The sequence below is a fragment of the Miscanthus floridulus genome, chromosome 5 (assembly GCF_019320115.1).
Source record: "Miscanthus floridulus cultivar M001 chromosome 5, ASM1932011v1, whole genome shotgun sequence".
Classification (NCBI taxonomy): Eukaryota; Viridiplantae; Streptophyta; class Magnoliopsida; order Poales; family Poaceae; genus Miscanthus; species Miscanthus floridulus.
The window spans coordinates 95,163,106-95,185,072 of NC_089584.1; the positions used below are offsets into that span (position 1 = coordinate 95,163,106).

General features: G+C 46.9%; 4 protein-coding genes and 1 long non-coding RNA gene across 5 annotated transcripts; 2 read left to right on the forward strand and 3 right to left on the reverse strand.

Moving 5' to 3' along the window:
* Nucleotides 1-356: 356 nt before the first annotated feature.
* On the reverse strand, nt 357-2,085 carry LOC136450264 (large ribosomal subunit protein eL20-like). Its single transcript, XM_066450647.1, has 4 exons — nt 1,946-2,085; nt 1,740-1,855; nt 1,569-1,632; nt 357-914 (listed from the first exon to the last, which is right to left on the reverse strand). The coding sequence occupies exons 1-4, from the start codon at nt 1,958-1,960 to the stop codon at nt 573-575; spliced, it is 537 nt and encodes a 178-aa protein (XP_066306744.1). The 5' UTR covers nt 1,961-2,085; the 3' UTR covers nt 357-572.
* A 2,074-nt stretch (nt 2,086-4,159) lies between these two features.
* Nucleotides 4,160-4,444, reverse strand: LOC136450265 (uncharacterized). The gene has a single exon (XM_066450648.1). It carries the CDS (start codon nt 4,442-4,444, stop codon nt 4,160-4,162), a length of 285 nt encoding a protein of 94 aa, XP_066306745.1.
* A 544-nt stretch (nt 4,445-4,988) lies between these two features.
* Nucleotides 4,989-8,830, forward strand: LOC136450267 (uncharacterized). The gene is made up of 4 exons (XR_010758288.1): nt 4,989-5,126; nt 5,460-5,606; nt 7,952-8,039; nt 8,678-8,830. It is a non-coding gene; the product is annotated as an uncharacterized lncRNA (long non-coding RNA).
* Nucleotides 5,334-9,468, reverse strand: LOC136450263 (persulfide dioxygenase ETHE1 homolog, mitochondrial-like). The gene is made up of 9 exons (XM_066450646.1): nt 8,841-9,468; nt 7,833-7,961; nt 7,620-7,727; nt 6,463-6,597; nt 6,182-6,223; nt 6,043-6,102; nt 5,924-5,977; nt 5,768-5,792; nt 5,334-5,648 (listed from the first exon to the last, which is right to left on the reverse strand). Exons 1-9 carry the CDS (start codon nt 9,087-9,089, stop codon nt 5,560-5,562), a joined length of 891 nt encoding a protein of 296 aa, XP_066306743.1. The 5' UTR covers nt 9,090-9,468; the 3' UTR covers nt 5,334-5,559.
* A 5,881-nt stretch (nt 9,469-15,349) lies between these two features.
* On the forward strand, nt 15,350-18,835 carry LOC136452661 (peroxidase 19-like). Its single transcript, XM_066453254.1, has 3 exons — nt 15,350-15,865; nt 16,017-16,229; nt 18,061-18,835. The coding sequence occupies exons 1-3, from the start codon at nt 15,557-15,559 to the stop codon at nt 18,643-18,645; spliced, it is 1,107 nt and encodes a 368-aa protein (XP_066309351.1). The 5' UTR covers nt 15,350-15,556; the 3' UTR covers nt 18,646-18,835.
* Nucleotides 18,836-21,967: the final 3,132 nt, after the last annotated feature.

Below are 21,967 nucleotides of genomic sequence, written 5' to 3' on the forward strand. Positions count from 1 at the left end.
TATCACCAAAGACTATAGTTTAAACGTCCTAACCAAAGTTTAAATGTGTCTAAATCACATTTAAACACACTGTTTAAACTTTTTTCATTGTTTAACCTACTGTTTTTTCTCTCTTAATTCACTGTTTATAGAGCATTAACGACACGTACAGTCACAGCTTAGGATTTACACGCGTGTAAACGTTGGCTTAGATGAACACAGCCCGCGCCCGGTGCTACTCTACCGTGAAATCCAGCCAGTGCTCACCTTACACGGTTACGACTTACAGTACGAAATTTGGGGCCCCATGAGCCTTTCGAAATTTGGAACTTCTTCCATGAGACTTACCATTCGTTCATTCAGTAACGGAGAAGCGATGACTGAGGTTTGGAAATAAATCACCCTCCAAATAGATCAACATTAACACTTAAGTGTGCCGAGTGCAAACAACTCGCAACACGTTGACGCACAAATGGTTCACCAAGCACGTTTCAAAACGAGTTGAATCATCAAACCGCTGAGGTCTTATCAAGTCAAAACTTTAAACAGAACACTTACGGCTCTTACGATCACATACACTGACCACAGCTAAATCACATGAACAGGTTTGGCCTCCAAGCCTTGAATGTGGTCTTCAGCTTCCTGGTCGGTGGCCTGACCTTGCGGTACACGAGTGGGAACTTGATCTCACTGTTGTGGAACTGCTTGGTGTTGTCCCTCTTGCACAGCTTGAAGTGCACTGTCGCGGTCTTGATGATCTGGATGCAGCGGGACCTCACACGGTGGCGAGAAGCCATCTCATTGTACATCTGCTCCACAGCACCATTCAGGGTTGTGTCACGGTACTCCTTGTACATGTTGTGGTAGCCGGTTCTGCTCTGGTAGCGCAGCCAGATGCCATAGTTCTTGATCGTCGTTGGGTTACGCTCGAAGATCTGACATAGCATACAGGAGTTTTGCGAATGACACAACACAAAGGGTTCTTTCAAATATTAAGATTCAGCTCCAAGGACAAGGGACCAGCATCATTCATCTAAGACAATCCCACTACCCAACTGGATACAGATTCAGCTTAATATACAGCTACCACAACCATGACACTAAGTGCAGGAGAGTCACAAAGGTCAGATATAAGCAACCTAAGAAGACAGCAAAAGTGCAAAACTGGAAGTAGTTAAGGAAAACAAACTCATTTTCAGATATCCCAACAAAATTTAAAACTGATTGATGCAAATAGACAAACTGTTCTTTGTATAAAGGCAATGATCAGAAATAAAATTAGCAAACAATACACAACTAGCTGATGTGGATATAACACAACCACACCAAACATTTGGTGAAAGAACTACCGAGTATGACACTTGTTTGCCAATCCCAAAGAGTATATAACAAAACACTCTGTCTTCAACAAGCTCACACTCATTTATGTATATAAATCGCTGATACTATCATCAAAAATGGATACTGACACAAATAAGGTTGGGCAGCCGGCACACAGTGGCAATCGCAAGGCACTAAACAGGCGGCTAAAGGATGGCAAGGTTCACAACGTGCTAAACAAAAGTGCCCTATCGGAGAAGCAGAAGTACCTCGTTGATGGCAAGGACCTGGCCGTTGCTCTTCTTAACCTTCTTCAACTTCCTCAGGAAGTACCTGAGCGCACACAACAGCCGTACATTAATCGACGACCCGCATCGAAAATGAACGAAATCCTTCAACCAGGAAACCTGAAGGAAGCGCAGATATAGATGGCAGCTCACCAGAACTTGCTCTTGGCGCGGACCTCGTTGATGGCCCAGAGCTTCATGCGGTAGATCTTGGGGTGCTCGTCGCCAGGCGTCGGCAGCGCGCGCCCCACCACCTGGTACTGATGGAACTGCAGAGGTGCGAGAACAGGAGGCAAATCAAACCCATGGATCAAATTCTAATCACCGCAGTCGGAGGGACGGAGCGAGAGAAGACTCACTCTGAAGGCCACCATTTCCGCGAGCTCGTAGAAACCCTTGCCTAACCTAGCCTAAGGGGACGAAGATGACGAGAGGACGCGGCGGCGGGTGAAGGCGGCGGCCGTGGGCGTGAGAGGAGCGTTTATAGGTGCCGATTATGGAAGTAAGCCCTAATGGGCCCAAGTTCTCGCCGTCCTGGCCCATTTGTTGGTCAAATTGTGATTGGGCTTCCCTTCTTTCGACAAGGCCGTAAGCTTTTCACAACCCCTAATAATCAATACAATATATAAAATAAATGTTTCTCAAAAAATATAAACTAAATAAATTAACAAAATGCTAACCATGGGTGTATTTTTCCTACTGCCAGGAGTAGTCACTCTCATCTTCAATAAACCACATTACATATGTGTACATACTAATTTATCAGTTTAAGTATGTTTATATACTTATTTTAAGGTACTTTAGACTCAGTCCTTCGAAAGTGCTTAAGGGGTAGGGTTTGCGTAGTGTGTTCATAGAGGTGAGTGTGCGTTCGTGTTGTGGGTGTCTAGATTGTACTTTGTAATTAAAAAAAATCTTACGTAAATTATTTTTAAGAGTCCATATTTTTAAATATATTGTTATAACATCACTATAGTAGTATATGAAATAAGTATAACAACATATTTTATGTATACTTGCATACTTAACATACTTAAAACTAAAAATAATAAATAATAAATAAAAATACTAAAAAAGGAAATAGACCCTAGGTGGTGGTGAAGCAAGCGTTGCTTCAGCCTCCTTCCTGTAAATTAGGTGATTTTTAGTGCTCGATAAACATAAATATTACAATAGCATATGTAGTTGGGTTAGTCGCAGTGAGAATGGCCATAAGTGTCTTGGCTCCAATACTTGGTTCGTTGATCGAACGCTGCATGATCAGCACCTCACCTCGTTTGGAAGCAGATACTTGAGAGAGAGAGGCTGAGCCGCCAACCGCCTGCTCCGTCATGGCATCACTGGCTTAGCAGGAGGCTGCTTTGGAGGCTCACGAATTAGTGGAGAGTCCCTCCTACGCGTCACTTCGTTGATGAAACTATCGAGGCGGTGTTTGGCGAAGTCATCATTTCCCTCGGTCGGGTGGGTATCCACCGGCGGTGAACTGGGAGGGTCAGCGTCCACCGTGAGGCTCGGTGAGTCCATGGCCCAGTGAATGGGGCGCGGAGGTGATGTCCGCAATGCACAGGAGCCCACAATGCACAGGAGCCCACAGCCACTGGGTCCTCATCCTCCAGCTGGGAGGCCGTCACTGCCGCGGCCTCATCTTGTAGTTGGGGGCCACCGGAGGTGACAACTGGCGCTCAAGAGAAGGCCACGCGACGATCCGACTGCTGACGAGCGAGGCTACGAATTCCTCCCGCATCGAGTCCTCCGTGATGTCGCGACCATGCGTGGCGTCCGGGTACAACATCAGCGTCAACGGGTCAGGCTGGACACTGCCCGCCTCGCTGGACAACTTGACGTGCCCAGGCTGAGCTTCAGCAGCAACCGAGGTGAAGGCCGGAGCTGTCTGTGCTGCCCCTGTCGACCGCCCGTGACGCCACCGTCTTCGGCGCCGCCTCCGCCTTCGGCGCCAGCGACCACCGGTGGCGGGAACGGCGTTGGCCGACTTGACCCTACCTGAGTCTTGCGAGCCACCATGGTCCGCTGGCCCAGCGAAGCAGGCGGGGTGCTGCGGCTGGCGACTCATGGCTCTTGCATCACCCGAGCTTCGAGAGCCCAAACGCCTTGGCTGCTTGCAGTCGCGCGCAATGTGTCGAAATCCCCTACATCGCAAACATCGTTGGGGAAGCTTGCAGGTTGCCACCCGATGCGCGGAGGTGAGGCATTTGCCGAGAAAATCTGCCGGGATGCGCCTCGGTGGTCGACGACTCGCCGGCTGGCCGCTTACTGGCCCTCGTGCCTCAGCCGAGGCGGCCGCTGGTCGCGTCTCCTGGTGAAGGATCTCCCGCCACCCATCGACATGGGAGGCGGAGACCCGTCCGCGGCGCTCAAGGCGCTGGGCGTGCAGGGATACGGCCCTCCACCGACCGAGGCGGCATGCCGTACAACAGCTGTGGGCGCGGCCGACTGCGTTTACCGTTGATCAATCCTCCTATGAAAGGGATCAACCGGGATGCAGCACAGAATTCACATCGTAAGGCGCGACTAGGACCTTGCGTACCTTGAGCGACCTGGTAGCCCTGGGCGTACTACGGCGCGGCGGCCGAGTAGGGTTGCTGCGGGGGCGGGTAGACCGCATACGACGCCGGCGGCGGATGCGGGTAGTGCTGCATCCCGGGCGGCGGCGCCGGCTGGGGGAACCCGACCGCCGGCTGCGGAAACTCCCCAGAGGCCCCGGACGACGGGGGGCCGAAGGTACCGTACTGGTGCGGGTGCTGGTGCTGCGGCGGCGCCGACGGCGGGTACCCGTAAGAGGACGAGGAGGTGTCCGCCGAGCGGGCCTTCTCGTCGGCGTCCGGCATCTGGCCACCCATGGTAGCTCCCGCGGTGGTAAAGGTTAGTTAGGTTTGGGAATTTGCCCAACGAAGGACGGCAGGAGAGGAGGGAAGAGACGAGGGCGGCACGAGAAAACTTGGAGGATTTGCGCGTTGTTGTTGCTTGATGAAGACGATTAACGTGTGCTTCCAGCCTGGATGGCGGTGTTGGTGCTTAACCTCTCTGTGTGCCAGTTTGTAAAGTCAGATCTCATTTTAGTTTTGACAGCTGAAAGCCTGAAACGTGCTACATGAGGAGCAGGTAATAAGCACAATTTTTTTTCTTCTTCAATTCAAAGAGCCATTAGGTCCTTGTTTGACGTGATTCAGATGCCAGGATTTGATTGTTTCTTGTGTCGCAGCTCTCAACCGTACCAGCAGCCTGTTGTCAGGCTTCGGAAATTGCTAGGAACATGCAAGATTCTCATTGCTAATAGCTGTTTTTTTTTGTGTGCGCAAAAGGAGCTTGGAGGTTTGACAACCCCGCTCAGGTCAATTTAAACCAAACAATTCGCAATTTGCCAAACATGTCTCGTATTTTAGCATCGAAGTTAACAGGCTGGAACGTTGCTATCATCATAGTATATAGCTGCAAACAAGAAATAATGAGCTCCCCAACACGCTATTTTTTCACAACCTATGGCTGCTGTGCAGAGAACAAGAGAGCTTCCACATGGACACGGTATATGTTTTCTTCTTTGATGGTTGTCATCCAGCAGAACAGACGGCTTGATTTTGATTTCACCTTTAGAAAAGAAAAGAATATCCTTTCAGCTTTTTTTAAAAGAATATCCAAATAGCATGGTTGCGGTTCGCAAAGTGTTTTCAGAAGGGCTACTTTATTATATTATCCTTAGCTTATTATGAGAACATTGTGCAGCACAAGACGAGAGGCAGTCGAAACTTCATTCACAATAGCATTGTTCCTTTTGATCTCACCAAACAATAGTGCCTTGCCACATACAACCAGAGGCTACACCGGCCATTGACTGATTATTTTCATGCAACATCACAGGTTGCAGCAAACAAATTATTTAATGAACAACTCAGCTCTGGTGTCGATCCGGAGTTCATAAAGAACCAGAAGTGCAGCTGCAGGCTTCCACTGGAACAGCTCAGATCTTCGGTGGTGGATCCTGGATACCGCAGACCAAATTGGCAGGTACAGCTACATCCATCATCTTCGGATATGACAAGTTCAAGTCTGCTCAAGATGAGACCAAATGATCAGACTTCTTTCTTTCAGCCCAAAACAAGAGGATTAATTTGACAAGCAAAGTGGGCATGTCTGCAGAAATGTGGCATCCACTTGAGAGAACTTACTATTCATGATCATCTTGAAAGTTTCCTGGACAAAAAAAAAATATATATATATATATATAATTAGAAAAAAAACAAAACATTGGTAGGTGAAATTTAAGAATTTCTTTTCTTTTGAGCTATTTAAGAATTTCAGCCTAAATAGAAACTACCGATTACCTTATCTTTCGTGAGTCGAGCATTATAGGCAACCTCCTCTTCAACAGTACTTACCTGCAAGAACATAGATCGAGTGACTGCTAGCCTGGCTGGTGAACTTCAAGATACCAAGCACTCACCGTGAAACCTTTATAGTCATGAGCAGGATAAAGCAGTGTATCCTTTGGCATTGTGAAGATCTGATCAGATACAAAGCTTCAGTTAGTTAAATTCATATTTTGTCATACAATGATACAGGACAAGATTTTGCATGCTTGCCTGTGAATGCACTGACTGATACAGCTGATCAGAACTTCCTCCCTGCAACAATACAGAATAAATGCAAACTATTAATAGAAAAACACATCTACGGTTAACCAAAATTTCTCCAACATGAATTCAGAGCAACCAAAATTTCTCCAACATGAATCCAGAACTTTGCCTCGCAACTTCAGACGCTTGTATGTAATGGTGCTTCCTTAAGCTTTATATGATTAGAAAGACCACAATTACTATTTTCCTGTTTGCTAGCTTGTGAAGAAACTACCTAACCATATTACCTGGAAGTCTGTCCTTCCACATGCCCGGATAATTAGGGCATCACCAGTGAAAGCCATCCTTGGTGAGGGTTGCCCATCAGCATCCCCTGTAACATAAGTCACACAGCCAGAGGTATGGCCTGGAGTAGCTCGCACCTGAAATGGAATATTTTATTTCCATATAAAATTACATATCCACCAATGCAACAAGAAATTCCTTAAAATCGATCTATTTTAATGCACGTTCTCAGCTGAGGGTTGTATCTTGTATGTCAGTATATGCATGGATTTTGTTCATATTTTAGCAGCTATTGATGTGACAGGAATTGCAATACATTTATAAGCACAAAATTTCAGTTCAGAGATTTCTGTTGAGAGCCATAACATATTTACAAAGAACGACAGATGAATTCAAAAGACGAACAGCAATAAACATACATGCAACACATTACATAACAACTTACTAAATCATTTAGATTAACATCACTTAATTTTCTATGAACTAACTTAAAACCATATTTGTAAAAGTCAACTGTCAAAAATTACACTCTTCAAATGTGAATTGTGTATAAACAACAGGTCGGTTTACAAGTATTAGAAAGCAGCAAAAAGATTACGGGAGACAAAAAAACGAACGGAAAACGTACAAAATAGTTTTATAGAAACATGTTAGCATGAACAGTCCTGTAAGCAACCATGTATAGCTAAGCCAATTTAAGAATTCAAAGCCAACTGGCATTCATTAAAAAAATGCTCCAGAGTCCAGACTCTTGTATTTAACGGAAGCATAAAAATCTTCAACAGAAGTTACCAACTGCAACTTCTACATTTCATGAAACACACAACAACAACAACAACAACATAGCCTTTCAGTCCCAAGCAAGTTGGGGTAGGCTAGAGTTGAAACCCACCAAGAGCCCCAAGTCACGGTTTAGGCACTTCAATAGTTGCTTTCCATGTACTCATATTCAAAAATTTCATGAAACACAGGACAAACAATTTTCAAAATTCTTTACAAAATCAGGACCACTCACCCATTAAGTTCAAGAAAACCAAAGGGCTTAAGAGAACTAGTTACAGTATTCTCCATGTATGTGAGATTTTAAATCTTGGAATTTATGTATACTAAATGAATAAAGCAGAACAGAGTAAAGTAGCTTGTTCAAATGTGGTTGTACCTCAAGGAAAAGGTTACCAAAGTGTATTTTGTCCCCATGATCAACAAAATGATCAGCTTTTGCTCCACTAGCTTTTGAAATAACAGACTTAACTCCAGGTAGCTTAGCCTGCAAGCTCATACCATTAGCTAACCATATTACCAAGGAAACAAAGCATGTAACTGTGAACAGCAAAATCCATCAAAACATTCCTAGAAGCACAAAATTGCTTACTTTTATTAGTCCTGTTCCAGTGACGTGATCAGCATGTACATGAGTATTCATAGCATACACGAGCTTTAAGCCCAATTCCTTGATAAGATTAAGATCTCTGTCAACTGTTCTGTCGACAGGGTCAATCAGCTAATCGCACAGAATAAAAAAGAAAGATCAGATGGAATCATGGCGTTGACCAAATGTATATATTTATACATCAATCAGGTATGGATAACATTATTGTAGCTAAAAACTTAGTCAATAATTGCTTCTGCTTTAGTTAATAGTTTAATTACTTATGTGGTGTATCCTATGGCAAGTCTTGAAATTTTGGTTCACACTGTTAGACAAACCCACATGCACCTCAGGAAATTCCAATGTAATATTCAATAAAAGGGAAAGGGAAAAAATTATCCCTCAGTTTGCTTCAGTCAATACAATCCTGAAATTCTGGACCATTTAAAGCATGGCTTTCTAATATGGGAACCCTTAATACTGGTCAGATGCAAACATGAATCGTTGAAACTAAGTACTGAAATCAGCCATGGCCCATGGATGTAGGATAAGCAGTTTCAACTCCACTAATACAAAATTACTGAATCGATGCAATCCAATTGAACAAACTGAAGTCACTTCCATAAGTTATATAAATGCAGATTCTGAATTGACGAATTACAATCGTTCTCATTGATTGCAACATACAGGGAGTAGTACCAGTTGCGCAGATGACAGGCAAATCAATTAATCCTGTTGCAGATTTGTTCACTACTAATAATTGCACCCACCGCATCTACATTCCGATGCTACAATGGTTATGGTTTGAACTCGACGCAAATAGTAACAGTTCAGTTTACTGTGTGCAGGCACATGAAACCCAATATTGGCCATGCGATCAAGCTACATAGCAAATCCATTCCCGCCAAAATTAACCACCCAAGCCAATGCCAGTCCAGTTCCAGGAGCCAAAATAGCCCGAAGCACTGAGCCAATCCCAATCCCAACCTATGAAGCGCTGGATGGACTCACCACGGCGGGCTTGTCGGGGTCGGCGACGTCGGCGAGGAGGTAGGTGTACGTGGAGCTCTCCTTCTCGAACAGCTGCCTGAATAGCAGCCTCCTGTCCGCGCCAGAACAGGCGCTGTACGCCGACGCCATCGCGAGGACCGGTAGTAACGGCGCGCGCCGCAGGACCAGCCGGGGAGCGCAGGAGGCCGCGGGCGTCAACCTGCAGGCTGCGGCAGCCAAGCGCGGGATCAGGCGGAGCGGAACAACCATTGCCCCGCCCCCTCGCCTACTATATACTGGGAGGAAGGGAGGGGGGACGGCCTGGTTGTTATCGCGGCGATTTGGACGGGGTCGTGGACCTCGCGGGTGGCGTGGTTCGGTTGCTTTGGGAGGTGGGACGGGCCGACGATGAATGATTCGAGTAAAAAATTCGGGCGGGGAGCGAACGGGCGACGGGGGCAATGGGGATGTGGCGAGTTCGCCGAGGGCGGAGGAGCCGCCGGGAGAGGAGGGCAGCTGGAAGCGGACGCGAGGCGAAAAACCGCGGCGGAAGGAGTAGCGTTGCCTGGAGATTTTACGAGAGGAGTCGGCGACGGGACGTGTTGCCCGCCGCCAACTGACTAGCGCTGTTGGTTTGAGCGAGTGTACTTTTTCAGCGAAAGTTTTTTTCTCTCCCACCAAAATCAGCCGATAATATAACTTATCAGTGAAACAACCTTAAACAAACAGGGCGTTTCTGCGCATCGGCATCTTATCGCGATGCTCAGCTCAACGTTGTCGTTTAGTAGTTCATTCATTCAACTTGATCGGACATCCAGAATTCAAATTTTGTACTGTATCGAATAATTTTTTTAAAAATATCTTCGAGCAATGGACATCCATTTGAGAAGGTTGATCTCTCCACCAAAATTGTTCCAACGGTTAATTTGGGCCTCAATCCTACGCCTTGATCGGAGGCACCCATCCCTATATGGTTGGTGAGCTCCATCGCACTGCACTATATAAAAAGGTGGGGATCGACGGCTTGCAGTACGAGGTTCATCGATTGCCACAGTACCCCACCGACAACCCTAATCGGATCTAAGGGAGCGCAGCAGCGGCATTAAGCGCTGCCACCGTCCTCCTCGACTCGTCGCCGCCTGGACGCCGTCGCTCCTCTCCATCGACCCCAATTTGACAACGCCTTCTTCACCGACGCCATGGTCAGCTCCTCCGCCAAGCTCACTGATGATCGGTAACACATCCCCTCTCCCATCATCTCTCTCCTCTCTCTAGTTCATGTTCTAGGATGGATTTATAGGTTATATCTCAAATAGAAAGGTTTCACCCGCTAGATCTACTCCTAAATGATTCTATAGTTATAACATTGATATCAGAGCACATGTAGACTCGGGTAATTTGGCCAAAAATAGGCACGAGTAGTCGTCATTTGAATGAAATTGAAGAAGCAGGTAGCACAGCTTGTCTTGGTGCAGCTGTGAATCGTGTCGGCTTTGCATTACATCCGACAAATCACGAGCCATGCCGTGAAACGCTAGTGGTCAGTGACATCATGCATTTTACATACTGCGGAAAGGATACCGGACAGTAGAAGTTCTTTTTTTTTTTGTTCAGCAACTGGACAGTAGCAGTTCTGGAACTCCCAATAATTAAAGGCCATAAACTGAAGCTTGGGACATCATTGCGTATTATTAATTATTATACAGTCGGCGCGTGGGTGCCATGTCGATCACTTGCGTATCCAATTAAACATTTTTAAAACGTATCTTGAATTCTTGATTTGATTCAACCTTTTTCAGCCAGCTTATTGATAGGGCACCAAAGATGAATGCCAATGGATTAGCTTCGCTGTCGTCCGATCAAGCGAGCCGAGTAATCACGCACTTGTTCAGGTGGATACCAGCAGTGCCGAAAAGAAAAAGGTCCTCGGATCAGCAAACAATTACCAGTTCTGTACCTGCGTACACTGCACTTGGACAGTTGACAGCATTTTTTTTACGTCTGCTGATCCATCTCTTTCCGTGACCTTACCTTAGGTTGGCATTTGGCACGCAGGCATTCCATCTCTTTCCGTGAGAAAACTTTGCAGTCGGCAGCGTACTGCGTACTTTTTTCACCGATCACAAACACAATGTCAGGGATCTACGAAAATTCGATACGCATCTTTCACTTAATTATTTATTTTTTTATAAACACTTATTTTTTTATTGATGAATTAAAGCTTAGTTTACACAACTGGAGACCGGCCCAGGGGTCGAGCCGCCGTTGCTTAAGCCTTGGGCTGTTGGGCCTATAACACATGGGCCCAAGGTTAATGTGACACATTTTCATCCAAAATTAAGTTAATGTGTAGAGCCCAGAGGCTGTGCTTTTTGTAGGTCCTCGGGCCAAAAAGTTTACGTGGCCCAACATCATAATCGAATAAGGCAAAAACATCTACCCTACAGTACGCATGCTATACATTCACACCGTGTGAACATACAAACATACACCATAATCTCATGAAGACATGCATATCTTAAAAATTGACAAAGTCATTACATGTGTCTCAATATTGACTGGCACTCTAGAAGAAGAATAATTAGCCAAAGACACGAGCACCCAAAAAAAACATAGCCAATTCAGCTATGATTAGTTTACTAAAACATGATACATCTCTCTGCACATCAAGAAAATTGACCTATGATTAACATACATCGTACATGAGTGCCAGATGTTCAGATTGGATAGCAAGGAGTAAAGCAGTGCACTGGGTGCTTTTGCCTAGGGCCCACCCAAGGAATCTAGACCCTAGAATACAACCCCCAACACTCCTGTAGCTTAAGTCCCAGGTACACCCCAAAGAGGAAGCAAGGAAGGCGAAGTGAAGCAATGATCAAGGAAACGGAACCATTCGTCCGTCTCCAAGTCCCGGGCGAAGAGCCCATGTTCCGTCGTCTCCCTGACTCCCCATGATCCCATCTCTTGCGATCGCGCGTGTGATCAAGAGAGTGCCAAGCCATCGATCGACTGCCGAGGGCTAAAGGCGATCGGTGACGCTGTGGCGGGCACATGACACGATGGCGTTGGCTTCACCTTCAAAAAGTTCACACTTGAAACTTCAGTTCCTCTCCCTCACGCAATCGAAATTCATGTCGTGACAGTGAGCAAGTAGGAGTCCCTAGCTCTAATCTCCAATTTTCTTTTCTGTTTGTTCTTCTCCAGTCTTGTTAATAGTTCTAGATAGTCATAATTGTTAACTGATTAGGGTTGCTTCTTCTTTGCATCAAGATAAATGTCCGAAAAAGTATCATTGCATGAGAAGCAATAGATGTTAGTAGTGACGTTACAAGCCAGTTCTTAGAGCATCTCCAAGAGTTTCCTACTTTTTTCTCCTAAAAACTTATAGTTTGGCAACTCCTAAAAAGATTTAGGGAGGAAAAAAGAAGATCATCTCCAAAAGTTTCTAATAAATGGTATCTAAAAAAATCAAATTCGGTAATTATCATCGTCTTCTTCCTCTGTACACAGAAGCAGGGCGGACGGGTGGCTGTCGGGCGGAGCAGGGCGCGGGCATCCGGGTCGCAGGGCTGTGTTCCTCGTCTGGCTTGCCGCTGTTGTCGACGTCGGCGGTGCCGCCAACGGCAGGCAGTCGAAAACGTCCTCGCCATTCCCGTCGGCAATTCGGCATCAAGCAGAAGGCGGTCGTCGACCAGCTCACTGATCTGCGATGGAACGCGGCGGCGAGTAGCCCGAGGAATCCGCCGTCGCCTTGGCATTGCCGCCGCCGCCGCCGTGCGCCGTAGCATCGTCCGCTCGGTCCCCTCGCTGCGGAAAGAGGAACCTGACGAACCCGCCTCCTTACTCCTCCGTCCTCTGTGCAGCTTCTTGGTGCTGGCCGCGAGCTGCTTCTTCCGGGACTTCTTCTTTGCCTTCGCCTTCGTGTTGCTTGATTCGTCAAGGACGCCGCTGCTTTCTTCGATAGCCAGGATGCAGGCGTCGCTTCCCCTGTCGGAATCCGAGCAGCTCGGCCGCGATGGCTCGGTCTCCGTGTCGACCTCCCGGATCGACGAGACACGCCCGCCGCCGTCCTCCAGGCAAAGCCGCCTCTCGGCCCTGCGCCGGGTACGGCCCGAGAAACCTGGCCCGCGGCAGGATCCGCGCGAGTCCGACTGCGCGTAACTTTGCGCAGCGAGGGCTCAGTTTTTGGAAGCGCTAAAAGATTATGAGGTGATTTTAGGGGCTGTTGGAGAGGGATTTTTTCATTTCTTTCTAAAAACCAAGGATTAGGAGAAGGTTTAGGGCTTGGAGATGCTCTTACTATAGAACCCATTCTACCTGGTTTGGCGGTTCCAATCGTGCTAGAATAGTGGTGTTGCAGTGCTGTTAGTTCCAACAACGCTACACTAACGACGCTAGAGTACATTGTTGCAGTACCGGTTATGATTGGTTTCAATAAAACTACAATGTCCGAGCTACAATAATAATGCAAAAATACCATTTTAACTTGTGTTCATCCATGCTATAGGCCCTGTTCGTTTGTCTTATAATTTGTACTTTTCAGCTTGTTTTTTCAGCTAGAATAGTATTTTTCTCTCACAACAAATCAGCCGGAACAGCGTTTCGGTTTGTTTTTTCAGCGAAGTGAACGGGGCCACGGTGCTAGCTTCGACTGGTTCTAGCCGCACTGATGACGCTACAATGGCTATGCTACAGTGACTTTTGATTGGTCCTTCTTTTGTTTCGTTGTTTTTGGTGCTGCGTCATTGCCCACAAATTATGGTAGTTTCTACTCGTCTTTACTTTTATTAGGTAAACACACGAAACACGATTAGTAACCATTTTATGCTGTGTAGGTTTGATGTGGATGATTTGGAAAATGAAGAACGAGATGGTGTTTGAAAAGACGCTGCTCGACTCACTCCACTGCTGCCGTTGCCGCCTGACTCGCTCCACCACCGCTCGATTTGCTCCGCCGCCGCCGCCGCACAACTAGCATGCAACCGACCGGCCAAAATCATTCTTTATTTGGGAACAGTCGACCTTGAATTGTGAGTCGACTTTTCTCTCTCTTCCCCATGATTCGGTTGCTCTAGCTAGTCGCTGGGTGGATTCATCTGGCTTCCACCTCGGACGCTGGGTTGTTTTTCTTTTTCGCATTGGAGAAGCCCTAAGAAGAAAGGGGGTGTATGAGCCTGTCGTTTGGAGTTGGTGTCTTCATTTGTTCTGGGCTTAATTAGCTAGCTGGTAGTTGTTCTAGATTTTTGGGGTCTCAGCTTTGATGGCTTGAGGTATTTCATTTTGTAGAGGTGTCTGTGATCATGAGCAGTGTGCTCACTGAACTCATGCCTCCTATCAAACTGGTTTCCTCATATTAACTTTGACTGTAAACTTTCAATAAAAGCTGAGCTGAGAGGTCCATTTAAAAGTTTCGTGAAACGTCTTTCGAATGATATTTATTTAATATATTAATCAAACTTATGAAGATAGTTTAACTGACACTATTATGAAATTGTCTTCTTTTTACGACAGATGAAGCATGCCCATCTCCAGATGCATAACCACGCGCGCCAATTTCCAATTTCCAGTTCTCAGGGAATCATGGGTCTAGTTTCGTAAAAGAAAATTATGGGATTATGTTCCCCTCAAAAAAATATATATGGGATTATTACTGGTACTCCGATACAGTAGCTTACACAGATTCGATAATGTACATAACGTACACCCTGTGTCTATTATTTTAGTTATATTCAGATTCAAATGCCTGCATCCGCCAGCGTAGGCAGATGGACTAGCACGTACTCCTACGTATACATCACCTCCGACACTGCAGTAAAAATTTGGCCGAGACAGAGACTACTGCGCACGTACACCTGCAGACTGAACTACTACTGTCTACACTGTACTAAGGCCCCGTTTAGTTTCACCCAAAAACCAAAAATTTTTGCATAGTAACCGTCACGTCGAATCTTGCGGCACATGCATGGAGTACTAAATGTAGACGAAAAAAAAAACTAATTACACAGTTAGTCGAGAAATCGTGAGACGAATCTTTTAAGCCTAAATAGTCCATAATTAGACAATTTTTGCCAAATACAAACGAAAATGCTACAGTAGCCAAAAGCCAAAAATTTTCGGAACTAAACACGCCCTAAGGCCTGGTTTAGGAACCGAATCTTGCGGCAAGTATTAAATATAGATGAAAAAAATTAATTGTATAGTTTGGCTGGAAATCGAGACGAATGTTTTTAAGACTAATTAGTCCATGATTAGCCATAAGTGCTACAGTAACTAACGCGCTAATGATGGATTAATTAGGCTTAATAGATTCGTCTCGTAGTTTCTGGGTGAACTATGTAATTAGTTTTTTTTATTAGTATTCGAAAACCCCTTTCAAAACATCCTATGTGACGTCAAACGTTTTCATTTCGCGAACTAAACCCACAGCCTACTACCGTCGATGCTGATGAATGCGTGGTACTGTATCCGGGCGGCCCGCCCTCGGCCGGCCAGTTTCTCTCCGCTTCACGGGAGGGCAGTATCGCCCGGAAGCCGCCAAGCTCGCCACCGCCGCACCCACATGCGCTCGCCTTCCACTGTTTGTCCGCACACCTACAAACAAGGCCCTCCTTTCCCTCGCTTGTCCCGCTCTCGCGCTACCGGCTGCGGGATAAGGCAAGCTTGTCGATCGCCTTGGTGCTTGGTGCTTCCAGTTCCAGCCCAGCGCTTGCTCTGCATTGCATTGCACATCGGAAACAATGGATTCCTCTAGAGGCATCCGCTTCCTCGTCCACCGCCGCGTGCTGCTGCTGCTCGTCGCGTCGTCCCTCGTCGGCACGTCGCGTGGCAGGGAGGCCCAGCCGTTGCCCGTGGCGGCGGCGGCGGCGGCCACGGTCCTCGGCAGCAGGCGGGCGCCGGAGCGGCACGGGCTAGCGCTGGACTTCTACGCCAAGACGTGCCCCGCGGTCGACCAGATCGTCGCCAACGTCACCGCCGCCCGGTACAGGGACTTCCCCGCCGCCGGACCCGCCGTGCTCCGCCTCTTCCACCACGACTGCTTCGTCGAAGTACGTAACAACCGATCGATGCGCTCATACAGTACCACCCCGAGTTTAGTTACAAGCAAGAACTGAACAATTGGTTGTAAATTATTGCATTATTATGTTCGTTGGTGTCCTGCCGATTTTGATGCGAATGCACACAAACGCATGCACGCAGGGCTGTGACGCGTCCATTTTGATCGCGCCGACGGCGTCCGACGCGGCAGGCGCGGCACCCAGGGTGGAGCGCGACATGGAGGAGAACAGGAACCTGCCGCAGGAGGCGTTCGACACGGTGGAGCTTGCCAAGGCCGCCGCGGAGAGCAAGTGCCCCGGCATCGTCTCCTGCGCCGACGTCCTCGCCCTCGCCGCCCGAGACTACGTCCAGCTGGTACGTACCTACCGCAACACAAGCTAACTAGCTCGTTCATCTTCCCAGTCTTCGTTCTCTCTGGCTTGATTCACACACGAAGAACACGGGGGGTCGAGTTTAGTGGTGCGACCAGAGCAACAGGAGCGGGGTCGAAACGAAACTGTGCTTTGCATTGAGCACAGCACTATGCGGCCGAAAGCACGAGCAGAGCCTTGGGTTTCAGCGAGAGATCAAAAGCGATGTGACTCTAGTGCAGCATCGCGTTTGCAACCAAAACCCAACTGACAGTTAAAAAAGTTGGTAGGGGTACGGTACCCTACACTGGCAAGTCAGGACCAAAGAGAGGCAAAGCCCGGGGACGGGGAAGAAAAGGTTTTACCTTTTTTATATAAAAGAAAAGGTTTTACCTGCTTTAATTTGGATTGCTTTTGCACTGCATGCGGGGGGAAAAAAGGCGCAACCGCACGTCGTGCCCATGGCCGGCATGTGAACGTCGTTTGGAACAGGGCGGTGTTAGGTTAGTTAGCTTAGCTTAGCTTAAGCAGGCCAGGCTAGGGCGGTGATGATGATTACGTGACCGTAAATAAAGAGAAACAAACCGCGTTATCATTTCAGGTTTTGCGATCAATTGCTCTATTGATCATCGTAGTAGTGGAAGTAGTAGTACAAGTGCTCCGAGTGAACTGTTTCTGCTAATTATGGTGGGTCAGTAGGGCTGCAAGGCCTGCAAGCAGTGTGGCCGCCCGTGGCCCGTGCAGACACGAGTAGCAGTAGGTTTTAATTGTTTTGTTTAAACGTTTGCTTCTGAGATTAGCACCATTATCGCCCAATCAGTGGCTTTTAATTCACGTCACGTAGGACGAACCACGGCAATTTTTAACCGACTCGATTGATGGATCGGACTAGCTAGTCTGAACTGTTTCTGATTTATATTGTCTGTACGATTTCCTAATGTAGCTAGGGAGACAGCGTGACAGCCTCAACGGCTAACACCAGTTGAGCTATAAGCTAAGCTCGGGGATTCGCACTCCGTGCTTGGATCTTATGGCCACAAAGCACCAAAGTTTGCCTCGTGTCAAGACTCTAGACCAGCTGATTTGGTGCTGCAATGAGAGTAATTTAGGGCCACATGGGGCGTGTTTTATAAGTGCGTCAGGTGACACTTGACAGGTGGTCGTAAGTGCATCGTCCATCACAGCCTCTGAGCGAGTCAAGTGTCGTGTTCTTCCCTTTCCCGCAGAAGTCAAGCGTCCAACCTGTCCCTCGCTTTGTTGCGTAGTACCACGGTCGCCCATCTTTGGATCACCTCGTGCATCTTTCCGGACCACGCTGCCTTTTTTTTTATATAACCAACCACGCTGCCTAGGTAGAAACGGCCCAATCATACAGCTAAGTCCACGGCTCATAATTTTTGTTCAATATTTTAAAGGTTTTTGGAATTTTAAAGCTTTATTTTTTTAGAAAAATAGTCGGCCTTCATTATATATTAGCATAAGAAGTACATACTCCGTCAGGAGGTGAAACAAGCCAAACATATCTTCCTACCAAAATATTAACATAGCTCCTAACTAGATAATGCGCATAAAAAATTGGAGCTTCTTCCTTCATGGACGAACTCCACTCTTGTGAATCCATCCTTCCTCCTCTTGATGTCCTAAATGATAGGGCCATGCGTCCCAAAACCTTGTCCATGGATGGAACAACTTTATTCAGTTTTTTTTATTTTTATTTTCAGCCTATATAAGCATTTGGTTGAGAAACTCTCTGAGGGCCCTAGTAGAGGATTGGGCCCAACCCAACAATAATAGCCCATCGCATACAGTATGACCCAACCTTTTTGTTTGCGCAGGCAGGTGGGCCGTATTACGCGGTGAAGAAGGGACGGAAGGACAGCAAGGTGTCCCTGGCCGGGAAGGTCCGCGGCAGCCTCCCGCGGGCCAACTCCACGGTGGACGAGCTCCTCCGCGTGTTCGCGGGCAAGGGCCTGGGCGCGGCGGACCTGGTGGCGCTGTCCGGCGCGCACACCGTCGGGTTCGCGCACTGCGTCTACGTGCTGGGCCGCATCTACGACTTCCGCGGCACGCGGCGGCCGGACCCGCTGATGGACGCCCGCCTCGTGAAGGCGCTCCGGATGTCGTGCCCGTCGTCGGGCGGCAGCGCCCGCGTCGTGGTGCCCTTCGACGTGAGCACGCCGTTCCAGTTCGACCACGCCTACTACGGCAACCTGCAGGCCAGGCTGGGCCTGCTGGGCTCCGACCAGGCGCTGTTCCTGGACGCGCGGACCAGGCCGCTCGTGCAGGACCTCGCCGCCAACAAGACCCGCTTCTTCCAGGCGTTCGTGGCCAGCATGGACCGGATGGGCTCCATCCGGATCAAGAAGGGAAGGAAAGGGGAGGTCAGGAAAGTCTGTAGCCAGCACCTGTTTTCAGCCTGATCTGCAGCATGTATTCGTACGTACGTCGTCGGTCGGTGTCAGTTGATCAGCATGGCAGCATATACAGGGAACTCGTAAAAGATAGCTCGTTCGTGGTTACTACGTTTGGGGCGTGTCGTTGCGTGATTAGAGCTTACTTACAACAAGCTGTCTTTGATGTATGTCATGTGACAGCAGTTTAGTGCTTGTTTAGTTTCCAACCAAATTCCCAAAAAGTGCTACAGTAGCCATTACATCGAATCTTGCGATACTTGCATGGGGCATTAAATGTAGACGAAAAAAAACTAATTGCACAGTTTAGTTGGAAATTGCGAGACGAACGTTTTAAGCCTAATTAGTCCACGATTGAACACTAATTGTCAAATAAAAACGAAAATACTACGGTAGTCAAATTCTCAAAATTCGCGAACTAAACACGCACTTAGTTTAGAGAAGAGTAGCTTGACCATCAGTTTTTCGGTCGTGTGTGTTTGTGCAGGAAAGTGTGTATGCATGCAGGTATAGGTACCAGTGCTCCAGTTGGCCCTGGTTTAGTTCGCGAAATTTGGAATTTGGGGTTACTGTAGCACCTTCGTTTTTATTTGGCAAATAGTATCCAAACATTGACTAATTAGGCTTAAAACGTTCGTCTCGCAATTTTCCACCAAACTGTGCAATTAGTTTTTCTTTTCGTCTACATTTAATGCTCCATACATGGGCCGCAAACATTCGATGTGACAGGTACTGTAGCAACTTTTTGGAATTTGGGGGTGAACTAAACCAGGCGTTGCTTTCCCAGTCCTGTCGTGAGCTCTCCCTCTCCTCTTGGTCACCTGGGGTGTGTTCGTTTGGGCGTGCCTGTGAATTTGTACGAGCACGCTGCACGCCCGCTACGCTAGTGTGTCTGTGTGCCATTACATTTGTTTGATTGGGACTGCAGGATGCAGAGCAGAGCAGAGTAGGCATGCAATGATCTCTTACCAGGCTTGAGCGAATCAATCGATGCTAGGTTCTGATCCTTCAATATCTAGTTGGGTCTTGCGACGGTACCAGCCGTGTTTAAATCCGGTAGCTAAAATTTAAAGTATCACATTGATGTCGTATGGACGTGTCACGTTGAGTGTTTGATAGTAATAATAAAATAAATTATACAAGTTCTTAGTAATCTGCGAGATAAATTTATTAAGCTTAATTAACCTGTCATTAGCACGTGTTTACTATAGCACCATATTATCAAATCATGGACTAATTAGGCTTAAAAATTCGTCTCACAAATTAGTCTCAATCTATGCATTTAGTTTCGTAATTAGTCTATATTTAATACTCCATATATGTGTTCAAACATCCGATGTGATAGAGGCTAAGGTTTAGGAGGGGGAAAATAAACACAGCCTAGATGTAACGTGTCATACGGAGTGTCTCTGCATCGATAAATACCTAAGGCGTGTTTGCTATGCGTCCTGGCATACGCGGGCCACGGAGATAATCCTAGTCCCAGGCGTCCAAAATCAGACATTTTGGAGTGTTGCCTGGTCCAAGCAGTTTAGTTTCGTCCATGACCCCTACTCCCTCCATCCCAAAAACACTCTGTATAGGTTTGTGTCCATCAAACTTTATTAAATTTGACTATATTTATAGAAAATATTAGCAACATTTGTATCTCCACAAGTTTATTATGAAAATATATTCAATGATTTATCTAATAATATCAATTATATGCACTATAAATATTGATATTTTCTTATATATATTTGGTCAAAATTTAAAATATTTGACTTCTTTGAAATGAAAATAAGCTCTTTGTGGGATGGAGGGAGTATTCCCTTCGTCCCAAAAAAGAATTAGCTATCCCAAATTTGTTGTCCAAGTTCATACATAGAACTATACAATATTTTTATGGTAAAGGCTACTAGCAATCCTCAAACTTGTTCGACTGTATCATCCCGGTCCCTGTATGCACAAATCATCCCTATCTCATTAGCTATCCCAACCGGCAACAAACTGATTGCAAAAGTTCACTTTTGCCCTCCCACCTACTTATACCAATATGCCATACCAATAACAAATAGAAAATAAGAATCATTATAGACGAAACCATTAACCCATCCACCTTTTAGCTAGCTAGGGTATGCAAACAACACCCAATTAATAGGTAACTGTCTAATATTTAGTTGTGAACTAGAAGCCATAACACATAATAGGTATATTATAAAAATATATTTCATGACAAATCTAACGACACTTACACTACTACAAGAAACCTTTGTAAAGGTGGTCAAAATCTATTTGAAGAGGTGTCTACTTCACCTATCTCTATCTGTGTGTCGATATCTAGAGGTGTCTCTCTAACCGCCCCTGGAACGCCCCTAGAGATCGATCCTAGGGGCGGTCTGAATTCTAGCCACCTCTATAAATGGTTTTACAAAATTTGCAAATGAAGCAAAAAAAAAATAGAATTTTGAACTCCGTGAGAAGTCCACCAGGCAACCTCACAGCCGTGCATTACGAATTACAAGTGTTTATTCTCAAATTCACGAAAAGAATCACATAGAAATGAGCTCACCTAGAGATCTAATTGTCGTGCCTGCACTCTATTAATTGTCCCTTGTATAGCCACTTGGGTGTCATGTGCATCTAAATGAGTGATGTCCTCGTTAGGTTGTTGACACCTAGTTCTTGTTTTGGGTTGAACTAAATGCCACGAGGTAAGAGGGAATAAGGGGGCTAGAAAAGGTCCATATTACCTTGTTTGCCCAAGTGGAGTGGTGTTGGGGTTGTAACCCGGGAGTGTCTCAAGGCATCGACTAGTTAACAGGCCACGTGGCCCGCAACACAATGGCTAACGAAGGCCCAAACGGCCGAGGCCTAGTGAAAGCCGAGCAAAGCGCGCCAGGTGCCAAGGCCAAGGTCATCCCTAACATTTTCCCCCACCTTAGCACACAGCGCTCGCAAGAGCACGACCTCTCCCCGTCATGACCCCTAGGAGGGATGGGGGGAGGTCGAGCATAGCTAGGCATGCCTGCTCTGACAAGAGCAAGCATGCTGCATTGACCCCGCAACGACCGAGGGGACAACAGTTACCTTGGTCCGGTCAGACACCATCCTTGTGCCATGCCACACCGACGAGACAACACCGTACCACGATGGCAATGGGTACAATACCCATCGTCCAAATACGGGCTGACTAGACGCTTGTATGATCCCACCCACTATGGGATGGGATCCACGACAAGAGACTCGACGAAAGGGCCATCCAGACCGAAAGAGTGCCCAGACCCTGCAGATAGGGATCGTGGCCCTCGGCCCCACGAAGCGACCAAGCGGACGGTGACCTAGGGCAGCT